At 44.0% G+C, this 23032-nt stretch overlaps 2 protein-coding genes and 1 long non-coding RNA gene across 11 annotated transcripts in view; 1 reads left to right on the forward strand and 2 right to left on the reverse strand.

Annotated features, from left to right (window-relative positions):
* The window catches only part of LOC130521696 (uncharacterized), a 28674-nt gene extending 14969 nt beyond the window's left edge, over positions 1-13705 (reverse strand). The window contains exons 1-2 of the long non-coding RNA XR_008949416.1: positions 13261-13705; positions 6644-8685 (exon numbers count right to left, since the gene is read on the reverse strand). This is a non-coding gene — a long non-coding RNA (uncharacterized LOC130521696). The remainder of the gene's footprint in view (positions 1-6643; positions 8686-13260) is intronic.
* On the forward strand, positions 12468-16258 carry wdr76 (WD repeat domain 76). Of its 8 annotated transcripts, none has more exons than XM_057025427.1 (15): positions 12468-12638; positions 12780-12896; positions 12985-13068; positions 13173-13265; positions 13383-13435; positions 13615-13726; positions 13794-13892; positions 14125-14165; positions 14259-14412; positions 14496-14654; positions 14771-14886; positions 15028-15093; positions 15188-15337; positions 15419-15472; positions 15547-16258. In XM_057025427.1, the coding sequence occupies exons 1-15, from the start codon at positions 12579-12581 to the stop codon at positions 15800-15802; spliced, it is 1614 nt and encodes a 537-aa protein (XP_056881407.1). In that variant the 5' UTR covers positions 12468-12578; the 3' UTR covers positions 15803-16258. The 8 variants fall into 8 exon arrangements, with proteins under 8 accessions (XP_056881407.1, XP_056881406.1, XP_056881403.1 ...); XM_057025426.1 differs by having other exon boundaries at positions 13618-13711; positions 14995-15093; XM_057025423.1 differs by having other exon boundaries at positions 12469-12638; positions 14995-15093.
* Positions 16259-16479: 221 nt separating this feature from the next.
* The window catches only part of LOC130521685 (FERM domain-containing protein 5-like), a 46000-nt gene continuing 39447 nt past the window's right edge, over positions 16480-23032 (reverse strand). Inside the window, exons 8-15 of one of the 2 annotated variants that reach the window (XM_057025421.1) lie at positions 22205-22292; positions 21983-22071; positions 21713-21776; positions 21544-21635; positions 21384-21458; positions 19875-19943; positions 19689-19795; positions 16480-17957 (exon numbers count right to left, since the gene is read on the reverse strand). In XM_057025421.1, the coding sequence (XP_056881401.1) occupies positions 17359-17957; positions 19689-19795; positions 19875-19943; positions 21384-21458; positions 21544-21635; positions 21713-21776; positions 21983-22071; positions 22205-22292 (1183 nt within the window). In that variant the 3' untranslated portion in view covers positions 16480-17358. The remainder of the gene's footprint in view (positions 17958-19688; positions 19796-19874; positions 19944-21383; positions 21459-21543; positions 21636-21712; positions 21777-21982; positions 22072-22204; positions 22293-23032) is intronic. The other variant, XM_057025422.1, reaches the window with a different exon arrangement.

The following is a 23032-nucleotide window of genomic DNA, read 5'->3' on the forward strand; positions in this document are numbered from 1 at the left end:
TATACCCCGGTCCTACAAGGTGGCAGTGATTAAGCCGTTGCTTAAAAAAACATCACTGGATCCTGATGTCTTAGCAAACTATAGGCCGATATCCAACCTTCCTTTTATCTCTAAAGTTCTTGAGAAGGTGGTGGTGACTCAGTTACTGGAGCACCTGCAGAGGAACAGCCTGTTTGAGATGTTTCAGTCAGGCTTTAGAGTTCATCACAGCACAGAAACAGCACTTCTTAAAGTTACTAATGATCTTCTCATAGCTTCAGATCATGGACTGGTCTCTATGCTGGTTCTGCTGGATCTCAGTGCTTCTTTTGATACAGTTGATCACAGCATCCTGTTACATAGACTGGAACATGTGATTGGGATTAAAGGGACAGCACTAAACTGGTTAAGATCATATTTATCAGATAGATACCAGTTTGCTCATGTCCATGGCGTTCCCTCTTCATACAGTAGGGTTAGCCATAGAGTTCCTCAAGGTTCTGTACTTGGACCAATCCTTTTCACCTTGTACATGCTTCCCTTAGGGAACATTATTCGGCAGCATGGGATAAATTTTCATTGTTATGCTGATGACACTCAGCTTTATCTATCCATGAAACCAGAGGAGACAGAGCAGTTAGTGAAGCTTCAGACCTGCCTTAAAGACATAAAGTCCCTCGATGTCTTCAAATTTCCTCCTTAACCCAGGAAAAACTGAGGTCATGGTGTTTGGTCCTGAACCTCTCAGGGATAGATTAGATCACATGATCACTCTAGATGGTGTGAGGGTGAAGTTTGTCACCCGCGCTGTTTCTTTACTCTTATGTTAAGACTCAGACAAACCACGCAAACAACAGGAGGCCTTGCAAGGGAGAGCCGAGCAGCAGTTCAAGCTTCCTCTGTCAACTCTCCCCTGCAAGGGAGAGCTGAACAGCAGTTCAGGCTTCCTCTGTCAACTCTGCTTGTCTACTGCTCGCTCGCCTCTTTTATTTGGTGCACACAAGATTTATGTCAATCAGGACCTCACGATTCCTTGTTTGCTATCTACTTTTCCCATCTTTACGACTTCCTTTATCCTTACAACTCCTTATCTTTAAGGAACAGGAGACATCCGAGTACTGGTTTAGGTTGCAAGCAACATTTTTGTAAAACATTCACATGTTCCTCTTTCTTAAAAACATTCCTCAGACACTTCAAATCTACTTGTAAAACATTCACATGTTCCTCTTTCTTAACAACATTCCTCAGACACTTCAAATCTACTCATCATAGCATTTAAACGATAATAGTAACAATAACAATAATTCTTCTCACAATGGTATCTCATTAACATCTAGTCTCTCTGTGAGGAATCTTGGAGTAACTTTTGATCAAAATCTCTCCTTCAACTCACACATTAAATTAGTCTCTAGAAGTGCCTTTTTTCACTTGAGGAACATCACAAAGATCAGGAAGCTGCTGACGCGGCATGATGCTGAAAAGTTAGTCCATGCATTTGTTACTTCCAGGCTGGACTACTGTAACTCTTTATTATCAGGGTGTCCAAACAACTCTTTAAGAAGCCTCCAGTTGATCCAAAATGCTGCAGCCAGAGTTCTGACAGGTATTGACAAAAGAGATCACATAATTCCTGTAATGGTGTTCCTTCATTGGCTGGCCGTTAAATTTAGAATAATTTTTAAAACCCTTCTTTTGACCTACAAGGTCCTCAGAGGCCTAGCTCCATCCTACCTGGAGGAGCTAGTGACACCTTATCAGCCCAATAGACCGCTCCGCTCTCAGAATGCTGGTCTACTTGTGGTTCCCAGAGTTTCCAGGAGTAGAATGGGGGGCCGAGCATTTAGCTACCAGGCCCCCCTGCTATGGAACCAGCTCCCTGTCCAGGTACGGGAGGCTGACTCCATTGCTACTTTTAAGATTAGGCTTAAAACCTACCTCTTTGAAAAAGCTTAGTGTTACTAATTCTGCTGCTATAGGTCAAGGCTGCCGGGGTCCAGAAACATGATCACCTGACAGTCCTCTGTCACCCCACTGGGTCATGGTTTCCTCTTCCCTCCTCTCCTCTCCTTCTCCTCATCAAGTAGACTAGTATGCTATTTCCTGTTTAGTTTTTCTGCTCCCCCCCCACCCGTATCCATTTACAGGTATCGCCACCTTCAGAGCTGTATACTGACCTCCCGCTGACCCACTCAACCAGCAGCTTATTTAATTCAATTTACTTCAATATAATGTATTTTTGTATGTATTTCTATGCTCTATGCCTCTCCTCTCCTCTCCTCTACCTCCCCTCCCCTTCCCTCTACCTCTCCTCTCTTCTACCCCTCTCCTCTCCTCTCCTACCTATTCTATCCTCTACCTGTCCTCCCCTTTCTCCTCTCTCTCTCTCTACCCAGCCGGCCATCAGCAGGAGGGTCCCCCTACATGAGCCTGGTCCTGCTCAAGGTTTCTTCCTGTTAAAGGGGAGTTTTTCCTTGCCACTGTTGCTTGTCTGGGGTCAGGCCCTGGGATTCTGGAAAGCGCCTTGAAACAATTTTGATTGTATAAGACGCTATATAAATAAAGATTGATTGATTGATTGATTGTTACCGGTGTGGAAGTGGAGAACACTTTCAAGCAGGATGGAAAATCGGGCGAATCAGACCCTCAGGAGAGGTCCCATTAAAAGGGCAATGTTTACCACCAAGGGACAAGTGTTAACCACGTCTAGACAAAAGTCCCAGAATGTGCAGGAAAGGAGAGGAAACCATGACCCAGTGGAGTGACAGAGGCCTGTCAGGTGATCATGTTTCCGGACCCCGGCAGCCTTGGCCTATAACAGCATAACTAAGATGTGACCTAACGATTAGACGACCCCCTAGGTATGATAATTTGTCTGTCTATAATAGTAACTGGAACTACTGAATTAGTAACAATAAGCTTTTTCAAAGAGGTAGGTTTTGAGTCTGATCTTAAAAGTAGCAATGGAGTCAGCCTCCCGTACCTGGACAGGGAGCTGGTTCCATAGCAGGGGGGCCTGGTAGCTAAATGCTCGGCCCCCCATTCTACTCCTGGAAACTCTGGGAACCACAAGTAGACCAGCATTCTGAGAGCGGAGCGGTCTATTGGGCTGATAAGGTATCACTAGCTCCTCCAGGTAGGATGGAGCTAGGCCTCTGAGGACCTTGTAGGTCAAAAGAAGGGTTTTAAAAATTATTCTAAATTTAACGGGCAGCCAATGAAGCGACGCCAGTACAGGAGTAATGTGATCTCTTTTGTCAATACCTGTCAGAACTCTGGCTGCAGCATTTTGGATCAACTGGAGGCTTCTTAAAGAGTTGTTAGGACACCCTGATAATAAGGAGTTACAGTAGTCCAGCCTGGAAGTAACAAATGCATGGACTAACTTTTCAGCATCATGCCGCGTCAGCAGTTTCCTGATCTTTGTGATGTTCCGCAAGTGAAAAAAGGCACTTCTAGAGACTAATTTAATGTGTGAGTTGAAGGAGAGATTTTGATCAAAAGTTACTCCTAGATTCCTCACAGAGAGACTAGATGTTAATGAGATACCATCTAGAGTGATCATGTGATCTAATCTATCCCTGAGAGGTTCAGGACCAAACACCATGACCTCAGTTTTTCCTGGGTTAAGGAGGAGGAAATTTGAAGACATCCAGGACTTTATGTCTTTAAGACAGGTCTGGAGCTTCACTAACTTCTCTGTCTCCTCGGGTTTCATGGATAAATAAAGCTGAGTGTCATCAGCATAACAATGAAAATTTATCCCATGCTGCCGAATAATGTTCCCTAAGGGAAGCATGTACAATGTGAAGAGGATTGGTCCGAGTACAGAACCTTGAGGAACTCCATGGCTAACCCTACTGTATCAGGAGGGAACAACATGGACATGGGCAAACTGGTATCTATCAGATAAGTATGATCTAAACCAGTCTAGTGCTGTCCCTTTAATCCCAATCACATGTTCCAGTCTATGTAACAGGATGCTGTGATCAACTGTATCAAAAGCAGCACTGAGGTCCAGCAGAACCAGCATAGAGACCAGTCCATGATCGGAAGCTATGAGAAGATCATTAGTGACTTTAAGAAGTGCTGTTTCTGTGCTGTGATGAACTCTAAAGCCTGACTGAAACATCTCAAACAGGCTGTTTCTCTGCAGGTGCTCCAGTAACTGAGTCACCACCACCTTCTCTAGAACTTTAGAGATAAAAGGAAGGTTGGATATCGGCCTATAATTTGCTAAGACATCGGGATCCAGTGATGGTTTTTTAAGCAACGGCTTAATCACTGCCACCTTGTAGGACCAGGGTACATAACCTGACACTAAAGAACCATTGATCTGGTCCAGGATAGAACTGCCTATCAATGGTAAAACATCCTTCAACAGGTGTGTTGGGATGGGATCTAAAAGACACGTGGTGGTCTTGGATTTCTGAATTAGCGAAGACGCCTCAGAAAAATATATAGGGCTGAAGGAGCTTAAGGGTTCGTTGGAGACCCTGTATGTTCCCACGGTCGGCACATCTGGTGATGGTCCAGTTGTTGGGATGGCCTGGTTAGCTTTCTCTCTGATAGCTAGAACTTTATCAGTGAAGAAGCTCATGAAGTCTTCACCACTAAGGGAAGAAGGGATACGTGGATCTAAAACACTGTGACTCTTGGTTAATTTGGCCACAGTGCTGAAAAGAAACCTGGGGTTGTTCTTATTTTCCTCAATCAAAGAAGAAAAATAAGCTGTTCTAGGCTTGCGAAGGGCCTTTTTGTAAACTAATAGACAGTCTTTCCAGGCTACATGGTAGCTGTCTATTTTACAAGAATGCCACTTCCTTTCCAGTGTTCGCGCTTTCTGCTTGAGGGTCCTGATATGTGAATTATACCAGGGGGCACACCTCCTCTGATTTACTATTTTCTTTTTCAGGGGGGCAACAGAATCAAGCGTGATTCTCAGTGAGGTTGCTGCACCTTCAGCAATAGAGTCAACCTCAGCAGGGCTAAGATTATAATGATTGATCCCTGGGGAAACACACGGTGGTCCTGGGATCAGCACAGGGATCACTTCCTTAAACTTAGCTACAGCATTATCTGAAAGACATCTGCTATAGTAAGACTTTGTTCTGACGATAGAAGAATCCTTAATCATAAATGTAAAAGTGATCAAAGAATGGTCTGACAGGACTGGGTTCTGAGGGAACACTGACACATGTTCTACCTCAACACCATAAGTCAGAACTAGATCTAGGGTGTGGTTAAAGCTGTGAGTTGGTTGGTTTATCTGCTGGAGGAAACCAACTGACTCAAGTAATGAAATGAAGCCATTTCTAAAGCTGTCATTTATAACGTCCATATGGATATTAAAGTCTCCAATGATAATGACTTTTTCCGTTCTAAGGACCAAGTCAGATAAGAAATCAGAGAACTCAGACAGGAACTCTGAATGTGGCCCAGCAGGGGGCCGATATACAACTACAAACAGAAGTGGCTTTTCTGTCCTCCAGTTCAGATGAGTGATGCCAAGAGTCAGGCTTTCAAATGAACTGAAGCTATGTTTTGGTCTGGGATTAATTAATAACTTGGAGTGATAGATTGCTGCCACTCCCCCTCCTCGACCAGTAACACGTGGAATATGATAATTAAGATGGGTAGGAGGAGTAGATTCATTTAAGCTCACATACTCCTCCTCCTGAAGCCAGGTCTCAGTAAGACAAAATAAATCAATGTGATGATCCGCTATCAGGTCGTGCACTAACAGGGATTTACACAAAAGAGATCTAATATTTAACAGTCCACACTTAATAGTGATATTAGTTTCTCCAACTTGTGCTTCAGTATTAATTTTAATAAGATTTTGGTGAGTGACCGCTCCCCTGCTCTGTGCTTGGTGAACTATTAACTGTGGAACAGAGACTACCTCTATAGTGTTAAATATGTTATTGTTGGTGGATGAGGGTTCTAAGGAAGCAGCAGAGAGGTGTGTAAGACTACAACTCTGCATCCTGGTCTGGACCCTGGATTGTCAGGTCACTTTGGGTCTAATAAAATTAGCCAGATTACTAGAAATGAGAGAAGCACCATCTTCTGTGGGATGGACACCGTCTCTCCTAATCAGACCAGGTTTTCCCCAAAAGGTGCTCCAATTGTCTATAAAGGCCACCTGGTTTTCGGGGCACCACCGTGACAGCCAGCGACGAAGCGATGACATGCGGCTAAACATCTCATCGCTGGCCAGATTGGGGAGGGGACCAGAGAATGCTACGGAGTCCGACATCGTTTTTGCGTAGTTACACACCGACTTCAAGTTAATTTTAGTGACCTCCGACTGACGAAGCCGGGTGTCGTTGGCTCCGACGTGAATAATAACTTTACCAAATTTACGATTAAGTCTCGCCAGCAGCCATAAATTTGCTTCTATGTCGCCCACTCTGGCCCCCGGAATGCACCTAACTATGGTCGCTGGAGTCGGCTTCACGTGGCGCAAAACAGAGTCGCCAATTACCAGGGTCGGTTTCTCAGCGGGTGTGTCGCCGAGTGGGGAAAAGCGGTTAGCCACGGGAAGCGGTTGGTGGTGCACCGTGGGCCTTTGTTTTGGGCTACGCTTCCTACGAACCGTCACCCAGCCGCCCTGGCTAGCCGGCTGCTCGGCTGCTGCCGGGGGACCGCTAGCTGTAGCTACGCTAGGCGGCTCCGCAGCAGCTAGCTTACCCTGGCTACATGACGCAACTCCAGCTAACTCCAAACTGCGGAACCGCGTCTCAAGCTCGCTAAGTCTCGCCTCCATAGCCATAAATAAACTACACTTTCTGCACCTATTCCCTTCACTAAGGGAGGCAGAGGAGTAACTAAACATTTCACACTCTGAACAGACAAAGACACCGGGTGAAACAGACGGTGAGGCCATGCTAACGCTAGTGATCGGCGAAGCCCTGTATTTGTTTAATATGGGTTGTTTCTCACTGTTGATATCAAGTGACTAGAATGTCTCAAGTGTCCAAAATTTTAAGTAAAGTGAATACAACACACCAAGTGTTCAATATTAAGTGAATACAACACACCACGTGTTCAATATTAAGTGAATACGGCACCCCGTGCACAATGCAACCAATGAACGATAGAGGAGACAGGAAGTGACGCAATACTCACGCAACCAATCCCCTGGGTCGTTCAGAGAATCTCTAACAGTGCATTCAGCGTTCATTTGCTCTTGTCTGCTGGCAGACAAAACACCTCTTGGGGGCTTGAGCTGAGCGACCAGTGTACAGGTGAGTTGCATAATGGTGTTGAGGTGTTTGGATCTGGCCATAGTTGTAGCACTTGTACCTGTGGACCAGGTGGCTAGGGGTCCCTATCTGACCTCTTAGCTGCAAGTGGGGCATTGGGCTGTGACTGAAACATAGGCTGCTGTAAAGCCTCTTTGATCTGAGCTATCTCTGCACTGAGAACTTTAGGGAAGTGACACCTGTCTTAAGCTCTGTTCTGTTAAAAGTTCAGGGGGTACTTTTGTTTTGCCTTCCTTCATTTGTATTTCTAGCTGTCTGTGGGGTACTAAACTTCTTTTTATTCCTTCTTTCTACCTCATTAGCGCATGCAATGTTTAACCTCTCTAACAAAAGCTCATCAGAAGTCTCATGGTCTAACAAAAGGGGCTGCATGTCAGTCCTAACACTGTCATTCTGAAGACCAGTAAGCACAGTGTGTAAGCACATATACTGAACTAAGCTGGATTGTACTTGAGCCCTGACTCTGACTCATGAGATGCAAATAATACTTTCTGTCTCAGATCAAACACTTGCATAAGAAGGCTTTGAGGGGTCTCTTTGCTATGCTGAACTTCTGAGGCTAGCTGCTTGTAACCCTCTTTTCTTGAAATTGGGAGCAAAGGATGTGTCTTAGCATGGGGAGAGTTAAATTTGATTTCCCCTCCAAATAGCTGAGTAGCTGGGAGCATGAAGAAATAGCTCTGATGACAGCATCTACTAACTCTACCTGTCTTTATGCCAGTATGGGTTTGATTGAAGTGAGGGCTGCATGCTCACTTGGGGGTGGAGAGGTTTTTTTTGCTGGTGCACAGAATCATCAAGAGTGGCATTGACTGCCGTAACCTGCACGGCTCCTAATTCCAGTTGGCTCATTACCCTCAATCCCTCCATTCCTCCTTGTGTGCCCTGTTCACTCTGTACAGTTCCATTATCGGTGGCATTGTTCATATCTGACATTTTGTCCCGCAAAAGCAACAATTCTGACATGCCATCATCCTCTAACTCTCCAACCTCCTCTCTTTCCAGGTGTTTCATTATGTGAGTCACTAATGACATACAAGTCTTTCCCTGAATGTTTTGTCCTTGTTCACCTGATATGTTGAGAAAATCACATATTCTCCTTAACTTGTCTCTACTTCAGGTGTGCAGTGCCCCTACTACCTCTTCCTGTAGCTGCTCCAAAACCATCGCCATATTGACAGGACAGGAGGAACTTTTGCTGTGCTGGAGTTGGCTCTGGATGAGATTGTTGTTACGGTCCCTGATGATCTTTGTTTGGCCTCAGATGACATCTAGTTAACCACCAGCTTCCTGCTTTCCTCAGACGGCAACGCTTTCCTCACTGCAGACTGCCTGGGTTGTAATGGGGGGATTTAGCTGGTCCAGAATTCAGCAGCCTGTCTGTGGAGACCGGACATCTGAACAGCAATCCCACCGGTGCCTCCAAAATGTAATGCCCCTGAAAAAAGGGGGAGAAATAATCACAGTAGTGATCTGGTGATGTTTCCTCAGTGGCAACCTTAGTGCAATCTTTTCGAATAATATAACAATTTCCATATGCACAAATCCACTAACACTTTCACCAAAAATACATTAAATGCATTCAACGTATAAGATGCATTCGCAAACATGTACATATGAGCCCGCAATAAACACGAAATTCCCGTGGCACTTAATGCGGCTCCATATTACTCTTAATTGCAGAGCAAATTGCTTCACGTGCACCCACAAGGTACAAAACTTAATTAAAACATACTCAAAATTCAACCCAGGAAAACTCAAAATGCTCTTGGCACCTTCGTAAGTTATTACAACTGATTGAAGCTGATTTAATGCAAACAAAATACCTGTAAAAAGGGGGCAAAATAATCACAGTAGTGATCTGGTGATGTTTCCTCAGCGGCAACTTTAGTGCAATGAGGAAAAAGACCACGATTCCTCAGGTATGCGAGCAGAGCCAATAGCAATCGATCAGAGAGTTTCAGTATAAGATTCCTCAATGGATAACAGAACAGCTGAACTAAATACGTTTTCAACTTGTCACAGTCTCAGGTGAAAAGGGGCACTTCTAGAGACCATTGTAATGTGTGAGTTAAAGGACAGATTTTGGTCAATAGTTACTTCAAGATTCCTCACAGAGAGAGAGGTTAATGGGATACCATCTAGAGTGATAATATGATCTAATCTATCCCTGAGAGGTTCAGGACCAAACACCATGAACTCGGTTTTTCCTGAATAAAGGAGAAGGAAATTTGATGACATTAAAGACTTTATGTCTTTAAGACAGTTCTGAAGCTTCACTAACTGCTCTGTCTCCTCTGGTTTCATGAATAGATATAGCTGAATGTCATCAGCAAAACAATGAAAATTTATTCCATGCTGCCGAATAATATTTCCTAAGGGAAGCATGTACAAGGTGAAAAGGATTGGTCCAAGTACAGAACCTTGTGGAACTCCATGGCTAACCCTACTGTATGAAGAGGGAACACCGTGGACATGTGTAAACTGGTATCTATCTGATAAATATGATCTAAACCAGTCTAGTGCTGTCCCTTTGATCCCAATCACATATTCCAGTCTCTGTAACAGGATGCTGGGATCAGCTGTATCAAAAGTAGCACTGAGTTACAGCAGAACCAGCATAGAGACCAGTCCATGATCTGAAGCTATAAGAAGATCATTATTAACTTTAATTAGTGCTGTTTCTGTGCCGTGGTGAGCTCTAAAGCCTGACTGAAACATCTCAAACAAGCTCTTCTTCTGCAGGTGCTCCAGTAACCGAGTCATCACCACCTTCTCAAGAATTTTAGAGATAAAAGGAAAATTGGATATAGGCCTATAATTTGCTAACACATCAGGATCCAGTGATGGTTTCTTAAGCAACGGCTTAATCACTGCCACCTTGTAGGACCGGGGCACATAACCTGTCACTAAAGAACAAGTGATCTGGTCAAGAATAGAGCTTCCTATCATTAGTAAAACATCCTTCAACAGGTGTGTTGGGATGGGATCTAAAAGACACGTGGTGGATTTGGATTTGTGAATTTGCGAAGATGCCACAGAAATATATATATGGGTGAAGAAGTTTAAGGGCTCGTTGGAGACCCCGTATGTTCCCACAGTCAGCACATCTGGTAATGGTCCAGCAGCTGCTGGGCTGGCCTGATTAGCTTTTTCTCTGATAGCTAGAACATTATAAGTGAAGAAGCTCATGAAGTCTTCACCACTAAGGGAGGAAGGGATACGTGGACACTCTAAGACACTTGGCTCTTGGTAAATTTGGCCACAATGTGGGAAGAAATCTGGGATTATTCTGATTTTCTTCCATTAAGGAAGAAAAAGAAGGTGTTCTAGCTGTACGGAGGGCCTTTTTATAAACTACCAGGCAGTCTTTTCAGGCTAAATGGTAGTCATCTATTTTACAAGAATACCATTTTCTTTCCAGTCTTCGCACTTTCTGCTTGAGGGTCCTAATGTGTGAATTATACCGGGGGCACACCTCCTCTGATTTATTATATTCTTTTTCAGGGGGTCAAAAGAATCAAGCATGATTCTCAGTGAGGCTGCTGCACCTTCAGCAACAGAGTCGACCTGGATTAATCCCTGGAGAAACACAAGGAGGTCCTGGGATTAGCATAGGGATCACTTCCTTAAATTTAGCTATAGCATTATCTGAAAGACATCTGCTATAGTAGGATTGTGTTCTGAGCATAGAAGAACCCTTAATCTAAGGTAGTTTTCGCCACGGGTAGCGGTTGGTGGTACACCGTAAGCATTTGGTTTGGGCTACGCTTCCTGCGAACCGACACCCAGCTGCCCTGGCTAGCCAGCTACTGTTGGGGGACAGCTAGCTGTAGCTACGCTAGGTAGCTCCCTTCTCCTTGCTACCTGACACAACTCCAAGCTGTGGAACCGTGTCTCAAGCTCGCTAAGTCTCGCCTCCAGAGCCATTAATTAACTGCCCTTTATGCACCTAATCTCTTCACTAAAGGAGGCACACGAGTAACTAAACATTTCACACACTGAACAGACACAGGGTGAGACACCAGGTGAAAAAGATGAGGCCATGCTAGGTAGAATCGGTGGATCAAAAATCCTGGTGACAGACGTGAGTCCTTTATTTATTTGATTTGAATTATTTCCCCTTGTTGTTGGCAAGTAACTAGAATTGCCCGAGTATTTAAATTTTTAAATAAAGTAAAGCCAACAAACACTGTATACAGTGCACCAACGAACTCTCTTGAGAAAAACAGGAAGTGACCCAATACAACTGATGTCCGGATGTCTCAATTGAAGAGACTGTTTTTTGTTTACTGTGGTTTGACATTAATACATTTGAAGGATGATGATGTAACTACAAAATTTGTTGTTACGGCAAGGCAAATTCCTGTTTTCTGATTGTTCCAAAGTATGCGCTGTCACATTTTGTGCCAGTGATGTGCGGTCAAAAAAAAGAAAAAAGAAAGTGTATATAAATAAATATTAATATTTTCCACTGATATGTGTTAAAAATGCATTTGGAGTATGACTACACATTTCTGCCATTTTATTGACTAAAAATTACTGGATTTGAGTTTTTCCGATCAAATCCAGGGCAGAAACCCCGGCAGAATTGCCAGGGGCAAATTCAATCAATCTTGATCCAATACAAATACAATGGTGAAATAAGATGCTTTTTTCAGTTCTTACAATCGTAAATCTGGCTCGAGGAGTCAGTGCCTCACCAGCCATGAATCTCACCGCACGTCACTGTTTTGTGTGTCCTGTATTTGTATTGTGTCTGTTTAATATGGGTTTGGGTTTGTGTTATTGTTACTTCAGTGTGGTATGTTTGTGGTGTTTCATTATGCACCCTTGATTTACAGATTTGTGTTTATTCGGACTGATTTTCTGCTATGACGCAATGATATTTATGATATGACATTGTGGAATTGGTCGTTTGCAATGGTACTGCTGAAAGTTTGGACCAACGATGTTTATGCGAGTCATTTACTGCTCTGCAGTTGGGGTCCCATTGCTACTCCAGTATACAACATAGGTCACATTATGCCAGCAGTATCTGCAACGTGTTATTACTCATGTAATAACATGCTAGTGACATTTTTTTTACCAGAAGATCCGTGAGGAACAGGAACAAGGGATATTACGTCACATGAATATTCAAGTACTCATTGGCTGTTGGCTCACGCCTCTCCTTGTGACGAAGAGCGTTTTAACCAATGATATGCAGGAGCCTTGTTTCCCAACAGAGGGGGAAGGACTCATTACAAAACAAGCGCGTTTTCCTCGCGCATAGCAAATTTTGGTCGACTCGTGCAGCTGTGGGTTAGGGAAGCCTCACGCGCTCTTCTCATGCCGGCGTTAGCTGCTAAAATGGCGCCCGAACTGAGAAGAAACGAAGATGTTGTGAAGGTACAACTGCAAAGCAGGCGGTAAAAGTCTGGATGCTGTTTGACATGGTTCTGAGCTACTACCGCGCTTCCGTGTTAGTCTTTTCTCACTTGAGTGTGACCAAATAGGATTTTATAAGATGTCATGATATACTCATTACAGGACATGACCCCTGAAGAACCCCATAAAACGGTGCCCAGGTCTACGCGGAACAAACTGGGACCTAAACGCCTCTCATACGCCCCTCATGAAGAAGAGACACACGACGTTAAAAAACGGGTGAGAAACCGCAGAAACACTCCGAAATCACGGAGTTTACAGTATTGATACTAAAAACCTCAATAATTTGAATAAAACCTGCTGACAGAAAGTCCGAAAGATTCACAAACACACCCACAGCAACTTACTGCAAATCGGTGATGAAGATGAAAACACTATTGTAGATCAAACTGTAAGTATAAATACTATACTTTTGCTATATAATTCCTACAGTTATTATTAAAACAGATTTTACCCATTGGGATTGAGCTCATTGATATGTTTCTGTGTATACAGGGTCGTTATGGACAACTTTCAGAATATGAACTGAAGCGCCTGGAAACCATCAGAGAGAACCAAGCCTTTCTGTCTTCCATCAACTTACTTGAGGTGATGATGCTGCTTACGCTGATTTGTCCAGAGATTTTCTGATAAGACGCATCTCCACGTGTGATATTGCGTTGGCTGTATTGGCAGTGACTGTTGTTTTTCTATTCAATTCAAAAGGCAAAAAAGGAAGTGAAGAAGTTGAAACGGCCATCTCAGCGGGGTCTTGCAAGGTAGCTCTAGCCAGCAAATAGATGCATTTTGTAAGGAAAAATAGACGATCATCCAACAAAGGTCTTTAAAAGCTCTTATCAAGTCAATTGAAGACAGAAAAGATTTCTGTTGACACAATACCCCAATTTTCAGACCTCAGCGTACTCGACACGGTGCTGTAATGATCTGCTTTCTGTAGCAGGTCATCAACTGTCAAAGAGCTGCCACCTGCACGCAAATCCCTCCGTCTCCAAAACAAAGAGGCAGAGGTGGTGCCAGCACACACAGAATCCAAGGTGACCACAGAACAGGTAGGTGAAATTTTATGGCTTTACCGTCATTGTGATTGTTCACTCTAGTCATTTCTCCTGATTTAAGAGTTCTGCGGTCACAAAATTATTTGGACCGCAGCCTATGGAGCCAATCAATATGGAGGAAAGCAAGCTGCCTTTACAGATTCTGGAACTCTCCTTTGAGGTAGAACTCTCTTTGATTCATGCTTCAGTCACACTAGAGCACAGTTGTAAGTGGCCTGGAACACCTGTTTTCCGATCCCTTTGATGGTGACTGTAAATGCTTTCAGGTTGTCAGGCTGATGATTCTGTGCTAATTTGATAACTTCCATTTGCTACTTGAAAAGGTCCAGTGTTTTGACACATCATATGAAGCCTTGCATCTTCGTGGGTGACACTCTGAATTTTCCTCTTAGGGTTTAGAAGAAGACAGAAAGGTAGTGCTTGATCTGGAAAGGTAGGATTTCATGTTGAGTGCGAATTCCGCTGTGATAATTTTCACTGTATTGTTGCTGAGTAAAATGTAATTCACAGTGCTAAATTCACCAAGGTACCGCTCGACTCTTCAGAAGATGAGGATAAATGAAGATCAGGTGGCCAAAGTGGTGATGAACCGTATTTACTGTGCTGCCTTTCACCCCTCCTGCAGCAGCCTGTTCATGGCCGCTGGGGATACCACTGGGAACGTTGGTCTATGGGGTCTGGTGTGTTTGCTTTTATAGAAAGGTGAATTATTGTACCTTGTGAATGACATTGACCTTTGCCCTCACCTTCTGCTTTTCTGCAGAACAGCACCTGGGGTGATGATGGCGTGCTGCTATTTAAGCCCCATGCACGGTGTGTGAGCTGCATGGCGTTCTCCAGGACGTGTCCCGTCCAGTTGCTGAGCGGCAGCTATGATGGCTCATTACGCTGCATGGACGTAGAGAAAGCTATATTTGACGATGTGAGCTGCCCTTTGTCTTTACATTCCTGTACATTAGTGAGTATGTGGATGAATCACAAATGAATAACATTACTTAATGTAAAGCTTTCAATTTGTCACGCTCCCCATTTCTATAGGTGTATGACTTTGACGATGGCCTAAAATCTTTTGACTTCATGTCTCATGACTGCTCGACTCTTGTTGTTGGAAATTTCTATGGTAGCATTGCCATTGTTGACAGGCGAGCCCCAGGGTGAGAGGCTGCATTTTAGTTGGAACTCTTTTTGAGCTTTTATTGAACCATTACTGTACCTGAGTGGTGCTCTCTTGGAACTTCATGGGGAAAATTTTGTGAACACAGGAACTCTCACCAGTCTCTCCACTCACTCAACAGTATGGTTCTGCGTTGCATTCATGTGCACCCTGTAGCCAGGCAGTACCTCCTTGTGGCGGAAAACAAGTAAGTCAGACTATTTCGGGAATACACTTTCTCAAAGCTCACACATCCTGTCAGCTTGATTTCTTGGTGGTGACTGATTCGCTCTTTCCTGTAGGACAGTAAAGATTTATGACAACAGATACCTGAAGTCCAAAAGCAAGGCCGTCTCTGAGCTGTACGGACATAGTTTAAGTATAACCAGTGCCTATTTCTCCCCAAGCACAGGGAACCGAGTTCTCACTTCCTGCAGTGATGACCGCATCAGGTGAGCTGGGCAGTCTGTTGATCTGTTTTAGCCACGGTCCCTTTTCAGTCCCAGCTCCACATGCTTGTCCTTCTCTGACAGGATCTTTGACACATCTGAAAGTGCTGCCACACCTCCCCTGCTGACATCCATCAGGTAGGTCACTCACCTGTTTCACTGATTTATGTTTCTGCTGCATCTTTTACAGTGAGACAACCCTTTATTTTCAGACACAACATGCACACCGGCCGCTGGTTGAGCAAAATATCTGCCGTGTGGGACCCAAAGCAGGATGACTGTTTTGTGGCTGGGAGCATGCTGAGGCCCCGCAGGTTGCAAGTGTTCCATGAGAGTGGTCGGGAACAGCACACATTCACAGACCAAGACAACTTCAACACAGTGTTGCCTGTCACCGTGTTCCATCCCACGAGGAACGCGCTGCTGGGTGGTAATGCTTCTGGGCGCTTGCACGTGTTCACTGACTAAGGCTTGTGGCTGCTTTCAGTTGCATGGGACCAAAAATGATGATCTGATCCGTGTACATGTTTTTGGCTAAAAGGTTGTCCTTTCCTTGATCACCTTTGTGTCTCAAATGCTTTCACAGCTGAGTTGATGTTATGTGCTCATTAGCATGATTATTTTTATATTCATGCATCTGTTTTACAAAGTCAGTACTGTTAGTTTTGCCTTGAAACAATGATTCTGTCCTCACATGCAATATAATTGTTGGTTCCGATTTTTGCACTCACTTATGCGGTGCATTTTGATCCACTATTAATACAAAATAAGCATATGGACAACCTCCCAAGTGGTTGGTAAAGTGTTTGTGATGCTATTGGATTACAGAAGCCCAGTTCATTTCATATTTGTTTGTGTTTCTTGGACCAAATACAATAAATATGCATATTTTATTCCAAATAAAGCATTTGAATTTTAACAGCAGCATCAGCAATATAATTCTAACCAGAAGGTGTCAGCATTGTCTTTTATGAGGAACTGTGCAGAAATCAGTCAGTTAGATTGACCTGCCAGATGTCAAGAATATGTTTATTCATAAATACTTTACCTTTGCCTAAAGTCAGGGATGACACATGTTTGGAGGTAACCATAAAAAAGCCAGCTTGTGGAAAAAAGTGTGATTTATGGAATAAATACAGCAGGACTGAAGTTAACTGACCTTTATTTAGTCCTCTTGAACTAAAAAGCTACACTTTAAAGAGAAATGACAGATCTCTTCTCAAAAGGTTCTTTATTCTAAAAGAGTATTGCACATCAAGATAAACTCCCACAGTGTCTGGGAGCACTAACTAAACACTGTTCTATCTGTTTAGTGTTAACTACCATCAATCACCTTTATAGCAATTACTGCTAAAGGATCTATGGCAAAGTGAGAACTGCAAAGATGATGATTGTTGCAGAAGTTGGCTCAGAAATCCTGCTGCAGAACTAATCACCCTTCATTTCTCGTTACTGGACAGCAAAACCTTTTTTGGTGCTAATGCTGCTGGGCAACAAAGATAACATGAGTAGCAGCACTGCCAATAATGAACATCTCACTGCAAAGAGTATTTTAAAAAGGATAAATCAGACAGTAACATCAGCTGCCACAAACTGAGGCGAGCTGGTTTGTTTGTGTACCATCAAAATGCTGGAAAGCCAGAGAGAAAAGTGTGTTGGATTCATTTTCATTTCATTTAATTATTTAGCACTAAAGCTATAATCTCTAAAATGATTTGTTCTACCTTCAGGAAGCTCTGTATGGTTGTCAAGTCATGCATGCTTTGTCCACCCTAAACTGGTCCAAGTCAACAAAATGAATATTTCAGAAGCTAAAATGGACAAAGCCAATACATTTATCAAGTCAATCAAGACAAAAATAAAGGCAGTTAAAGCTTTTTCAGCTCTGTTGGAGTGTTTCCATTAGACCCTGTTACTGGTGCTGTGTGTGGACACGAGGAGACCTGAATTTCAATGGTTTTGTTCCTCGTAGTGTTGATCAGATGCTGTCTTGTGACTGTCTTGTCTCTGTCATTATCCACGTCTCACTTGCTGATGAGGAAACTACCCAACCATCGAAACTTACAGGCGAACCAGCGACGCAGAGGGCAGAAATATTCAAAGTGAAACTGCTGGAATTCGGGAGTCTTGCGGATGTCTCTCAGTAAGGCAACGTCCAGCTCTGATTCGGTTAGCATGATGAGCAGCAACAGCAGTACGAACAACAGCCCCATGGTAACCAGGAACAAACGCAGCACGCTCAGCAAGAACTTGTTCAGTTCCTGCACTTCGCTCTGGGGAGGGGCTCGGTTCCTGACCAGGCCCAGCCTTCTCCTGCCAGAATCCCCCATTGGGGCCTCCTTTGACAATGCCGCTGCTGCTGCCACTGCCTCCTTCGACTCTTCCTTGTCGATGGTGCAGGTGGCGCCATTGAGGTGACGTCCAGGAAGCATCTCCACTCTGTGCTCATTCACAGGTGTAGGCAGCACGCTGTCTGAAGGACTGTAGATCTCATCTGACATTATGGCCGAGGTGCTCGCTTCGCCACTGACCACCATGTGGCCCTGAGAGGACATGAAGGAGTCACCATGGGAAATGGAGTGCACTGGCGTCGAGTGAACGCTATCTTGAAGGGACTCCAAGCCTGATGGCGCACAGAAGATAACATTTTTGCAAACTGCCATTCCCAGTCTCATTCCCTTCAGCTACATCTAATAGAAAAACATCCAGATTTATAATTTGTTTGTTGTTATGTTAAACTTTTTGAACACAACCTCTGGTAAACTGGACATCTGATTACAGAAACTCCATCGTGGGTTTTGCCTGCCTGGCTGGCTGGTGGGCTGAAGCCGTAGTGCTGCTCTGGAGCTCTGTTCCGTAGTGCTGCTCTGGAGCTCTGTTCTGACCCAAGATGTGACCCTGAAGCAGAGGAATCCCCCTCCTCCCCCCCCCCCCCCCCCCCCAGCTTTACCCAGGAGCCTGGCTCCCAAAGACAACACATGCACCTTCACATATCGATAGCAGTGATTTATCATGCGCAGGTGAACGTTCACCTTCGTCTCAATCCGGATCAAACACCTGACCTGATAGTTTATGGACATCAGAACACCAAGCCTGATCTGACTCACACTCTTTGTCTCCGCTCAGACTGTCTTCTGCCAGGTAGCTGAGCGACACTCAACCCTGTCTCAGAATGGCAGTGCAGATAAAGAGGAAAGACTGAGTGAAAGACAAGGCTCGGGAATGTGGTTCAGTCGCCCATCCAATCATGGCCCCTGACAGCAGGAGCTATTTTCAGGCTGTGATATTAGTGTCCAGTAGACATACCTGTCACAGCTGCGGGCAACCCCGTCCGTGAGTCCTAGTTCGCCCCACGCACCTGTGGCGAATCAGCACCATAACGAGCCCCCTTTTTAGGTCCCTGCGTTACGCTGCCTCCCCGCCAGATGTGGTTCACATGACTCTCCAGCATTTTCCTGCTTGCCTGTCTGCCTAGTCTCGACCCTGCCTGTCCCCGACAAGTCGAACCTGCCTGCTGCTCGGTAAATTCTGTCTGCCTTCTGTTCCTATTAATAAAGCTGTGTTCAACCGAACTCTGGTGTCGCTCTTGGGTTCTCGTCTGGTTCCTGACACATACCAGCACACAAGCAGCAAACACGAGGGGTTTCTCTGGGTGACAGAACATTGAGACCTCCTGTCCGTGCTAGTGACATATGAACAGTAGCCTTGGAAACTCCACAATCACTTTACTTTTCAGCAGGTTGATCAGTTGACAGTAAACTTACTCACAGTGGCAGCACTGAAAAAAGGTTAACGGCCTGTTGGGGGAAACAGGGGGCACTAAGTGCCCTTTAAAAACTGTCGTTAGGACTTTTTTACATCACAATAAGCACTGCAAATGCAGGTGGACGTGGAAAACACCAGAATGTGTTTTTGGAGATCATGCATTCAAAATGGAAGAACTATGTTTCACCTAAGTGGAGGCTTCTACCTATAAAATGTATGAGCTTCCAGAAATGATAGAGCACGAACGTCATAACAGACAAGACATCGCTCTTTCAGAGAGAAGTAAACTGAGATAATGTGTGCAAGGAAACCTTTGGGCAACAATAGCCTAATAAATTAAGTAAATAAATAAAGTATCATTACAGTCCATTAGACCATAGTTAATAAATTGACTCTAAATGACACTGTGATCTATATTCTCTTCCATATGTATATGTTTAGTCTGGCTAGAAGAGGGGGGTGGACCCACATGAGACTGTCTGAGCCTTAGAAGAGAAGGTTCACCCAACAGGGGCTCCACACTGAGCCCTTCGCTCCACCTGAGTTACAGTCATATACATTTCTGTACTATTTCCACTTTGTGTCGTACCCTCCATGATGGAGATGTGCACTGCTCTCCACCGTGTCCTGGGCATGCTGGTGGAACGAGGGCCATGGGTGATTGACGGGCAGCTTCTACTTGGCACCATGCCAGCCCTGAACAAAACACACATGTATGAATCACTGTAATCCTGCGTATGAGCTGGAGCAGACATGTTAGAGGAAAAAGTTGGACCTGTGTATCTCTGGTGGGTCTCTCTTAATTTTGGCACTCTGCTCCATAACCTCTTTTGCAACCTTTCCACTGAAAAAACAAAGAACGACCAAGTTGAATAAATATTTAAACTTTATGTACACAGATCCAATTAGTAAACCACCTCTGTGAAAGGTGGAGGACATACCCCGGTAAACTGGGACCTTTAAACATTTAACTGTGTGTCCCAGCAGCATATAGAGCAAATAATTATTCATCATGTTTGCTGATGATGTGTCTTAATTCTTTCAGGGAGTACTGGTCTCCTTGCACATGAGAATGATTGATCCCAATGATCCCGAACTGAGGGAATGTCTAAAAAGTCTTCCCATGATGCCCCGTCTAGACCCAGGATTAGTTATGGTGCAGAGAAATCATCTTACTTTAACCAAGGTAAGTTTTCTGTGTCAACTTGACTGTTTTTCCTCTCTTGGAGACATTTCGCCTTCTATCCATTAGGCTTCTTCAGTTCTGAACTTGCTGGGGACAGAGCTTGAAAATATAGCCCGTGTGGACCATTAGCATGCTAATGATCTGGGTGGTCACGTGAGTCATTGGCAGGGTCGTTGGTAGGGTCATTCACCTAGTTTCAGTTGGTGTGTCTCCCCTTTGTCTGCTGGCTCACATAGTGGTGAATCACCAGGTCTCCTGAAATGGTGTGAACTCTTGGTTTGTTGTTGGACTGCATTGTATGTGGGTGATAGGAAATGCCTTAGTCCACCACCTCTTTTTAAGGATGATTTTTCCAATTTGACATGGATGGCTTCCTTGACACCCGTCTCAAACTGGCAATCTTCTCTGGCCAGTACCCGTGTTTGGCTGTCCTCAAAGGAGTGCCCGCTCTTTTTTGGGTGTAAGTGGACTGAGTTCTGACCTGAAGAAATTAAAATTAGGAGGATTCTCCTAAATCATGACATACCGGCGCAGTTTAAACCCAGCAACACACTCAAACAGAAGCTGGTACACCTGGAGGACAAGACATAAACAATGTAATGTTGTTTATGCTGTACAGTGCTAGGATGCGTGCAAGTACATTGGTGAAACCAAACAACCTCTCCACAGAAGAATGGCACAACACAGACGTGCCACCTCTTCAGCTCAGGACTCTCAGGTGACCACCCAGATCATTAGCATGCTAATGGTCCACAAGAGCTATATTTTCAAGCTCTGTCCTCAGCAAGTTCAAAACTGAAGAAGCCTTCTGGATTGAAGGCAAAACGCCTTCAAGAGAAGAAAAACAGTCCAGTTGACACAGAAAACTTACCTTGGATAACTATGACCTGGATGATTGATAATCTACACAGAGATCTTACTTTAACTTCTCAGCACCTTTGTTAAGTGGGCTAGTGTAGAGTTTGAGTTTTATGAGTTACATAGAATCCATGTAAATTCCGTAAATTCAGAGGGTTCAATGACGTAGCTGACCAGTGTTTGCATGTATGTAAGAATTCCAATAAGGCTGCTTGTTAATCACAGGTTGTGTATTCATACCTGTATCTGAAGCGACTACCCTTGAAGAAAAGATTACTGCTGGACACAGTTCGGACGTGACTTGACTTCTCCAACCTGCCAGTAAAAAGTCAAGAGCAAAACATCATCAACTTGAGCATGTTATTTGTGTTGCTTCTTTGGATCTGAAGCTTTAACTAACTTGTAGAAGGCCTGATTCTCCACCCCACACTTCCACAGATGCTTACAGGCCTCAGGTGTAGGTGCAAAATATGTCAGAATGATCTTTCTGTCCTTAAACAAGACAAAGTATTTTACCCTGTTAACCATCATCACAAATCTACATTTTTATAATGCATATACTCTCGTACCTCCTTCTGATTTGCATATATGTGGAAAGTTTTGGCTTCAAACTTGAGCTTGGTCACCTCGTCCCTGAGTTTGATACAGCCAGATAGACAGACAAAGGATGGGACAAAAAAGTGGAGGGACAAAGAAGTGGATGGATAAATATCGTAAGTACTTTATTATTCTAGAAGTCCAGACACAAGATGCTCACAGAGTTCACAGTGCAAATGTAGCATTTATTTTAAAGGGTTATAAAGCCTTGCATCCGGGTTTTACTGGTCATCTGGGCTCACCATTTGAGGAAATGGATCCTTCTGTTTCCTTGCAGCACAGTGAATCCCAAAGGAGTAAAAGCCAGAAAAGCTGGGTTGCCAGATACATCCTGAGCGAATACATACATGTTTATCTCCTAGAATTATTTTACAGGGACCTTGCTTCATATATTTCTTAACTAAGCAGACACTTTGCATCATTGAACATGAGCTAAACACACACAGTCAGAAGCTAAAGACCACCTTGCATGGATGCGGATCAACTCCATACGTCTCCAACATCTGAGCCTTTTGAAGGAAATTCAGCTCTGATGTTTCAGGACTCTGAGCTCTGAGATTGAATCAAAAACAAGATGGCAAATGCCGTCTGAGAGTCAGTTTTTCTTTACTTGTATATCCAGTTTAACAAAAAGAAAATGGAGGTGCTTGTTTTAATCAGTGGGGCTGTGGCTGTACTAAATGCATCAAAATAAATCGTTTACTCGCTAGATTGATGGACACCGACTCACATGAACAAGGACAAAAAAATTTATGAAGCTCATTTTCCTTGTAGCACCCTCTTTAATCCAGAAAATCAAAATCCCTCATGCAGCTTTCTAGATCCTTCTGCGCCATGATCATTCTGCTTACAGCATCCATTTACTAAAGAGACTGAGAACCGTCACCTGCATTTGCGCCTGGAGCTCATCTATGTTGACTGCAGACTATTTCCCATGACCTACACTTAAGGCAGAGAGGACACATCTACAGTAAGTGAACATTACCGATGAGCAGAAATTCACTTCTTGGGAGACATGCAAGCACCAACAGAGGAAGCCACTCTACCATCGTAACATACTGCTACTATGGAAGCTGTTGACGCTTGAGATGCAGTATCTGGATAAGCTTTAACAGAAGTGATGGGAGATGATGTTAGGCACCAGTTGGGGGTCGGACTGATCCATCCCATGATGCAGTCACACATGTTCGCTGAACTCAGCCGTAAGTAACGGTGGGCCTTAATTTCAAAACTGAAAATTCCTTGAGCTGGATATTATTGGGTGTTCACCTGAGTTATGTTGCATATATGTT

This window comes from Takifugu flavidus, chromosome 2 (assembly GCF_003711565.1).
Source record: "Takifugu flavidus isolate HTHZ2018 chromosome 2, ASM371156v2, whole genome shotgun sequence".
In the NCBI taxonomy this organism is placed as follows: domain Eukaryota; kingdom Metazoa; phylum Chordata; class Actinopteri; order Tetraodontiformes; family Tetraodontidae; genus Takifugu; species Takifugu flavidus.

Coding starts and splice junctions, on each gene's coding strand:
- wdr76 (XM_057025423.1), top strand. CDS start 12,579: ATGCCGGCGTTAGCTGCTAAAATGGCGCCCGAACTGAGAAGAAACGAA. Junction 13,069..13,172: donor ACACTATTGTAGATCAAACT/GTAAGTATAAAT, acceptor CTGTGTATACAG/GGTCGTTATGGACAACTTTC. Junction 15,473..15,546: donor CCCCTGCTGACATCCATCAG/GTAGGTCACTCA, acceptor CTTTATTTTCAG/ACACAACATGCACACCGGCC.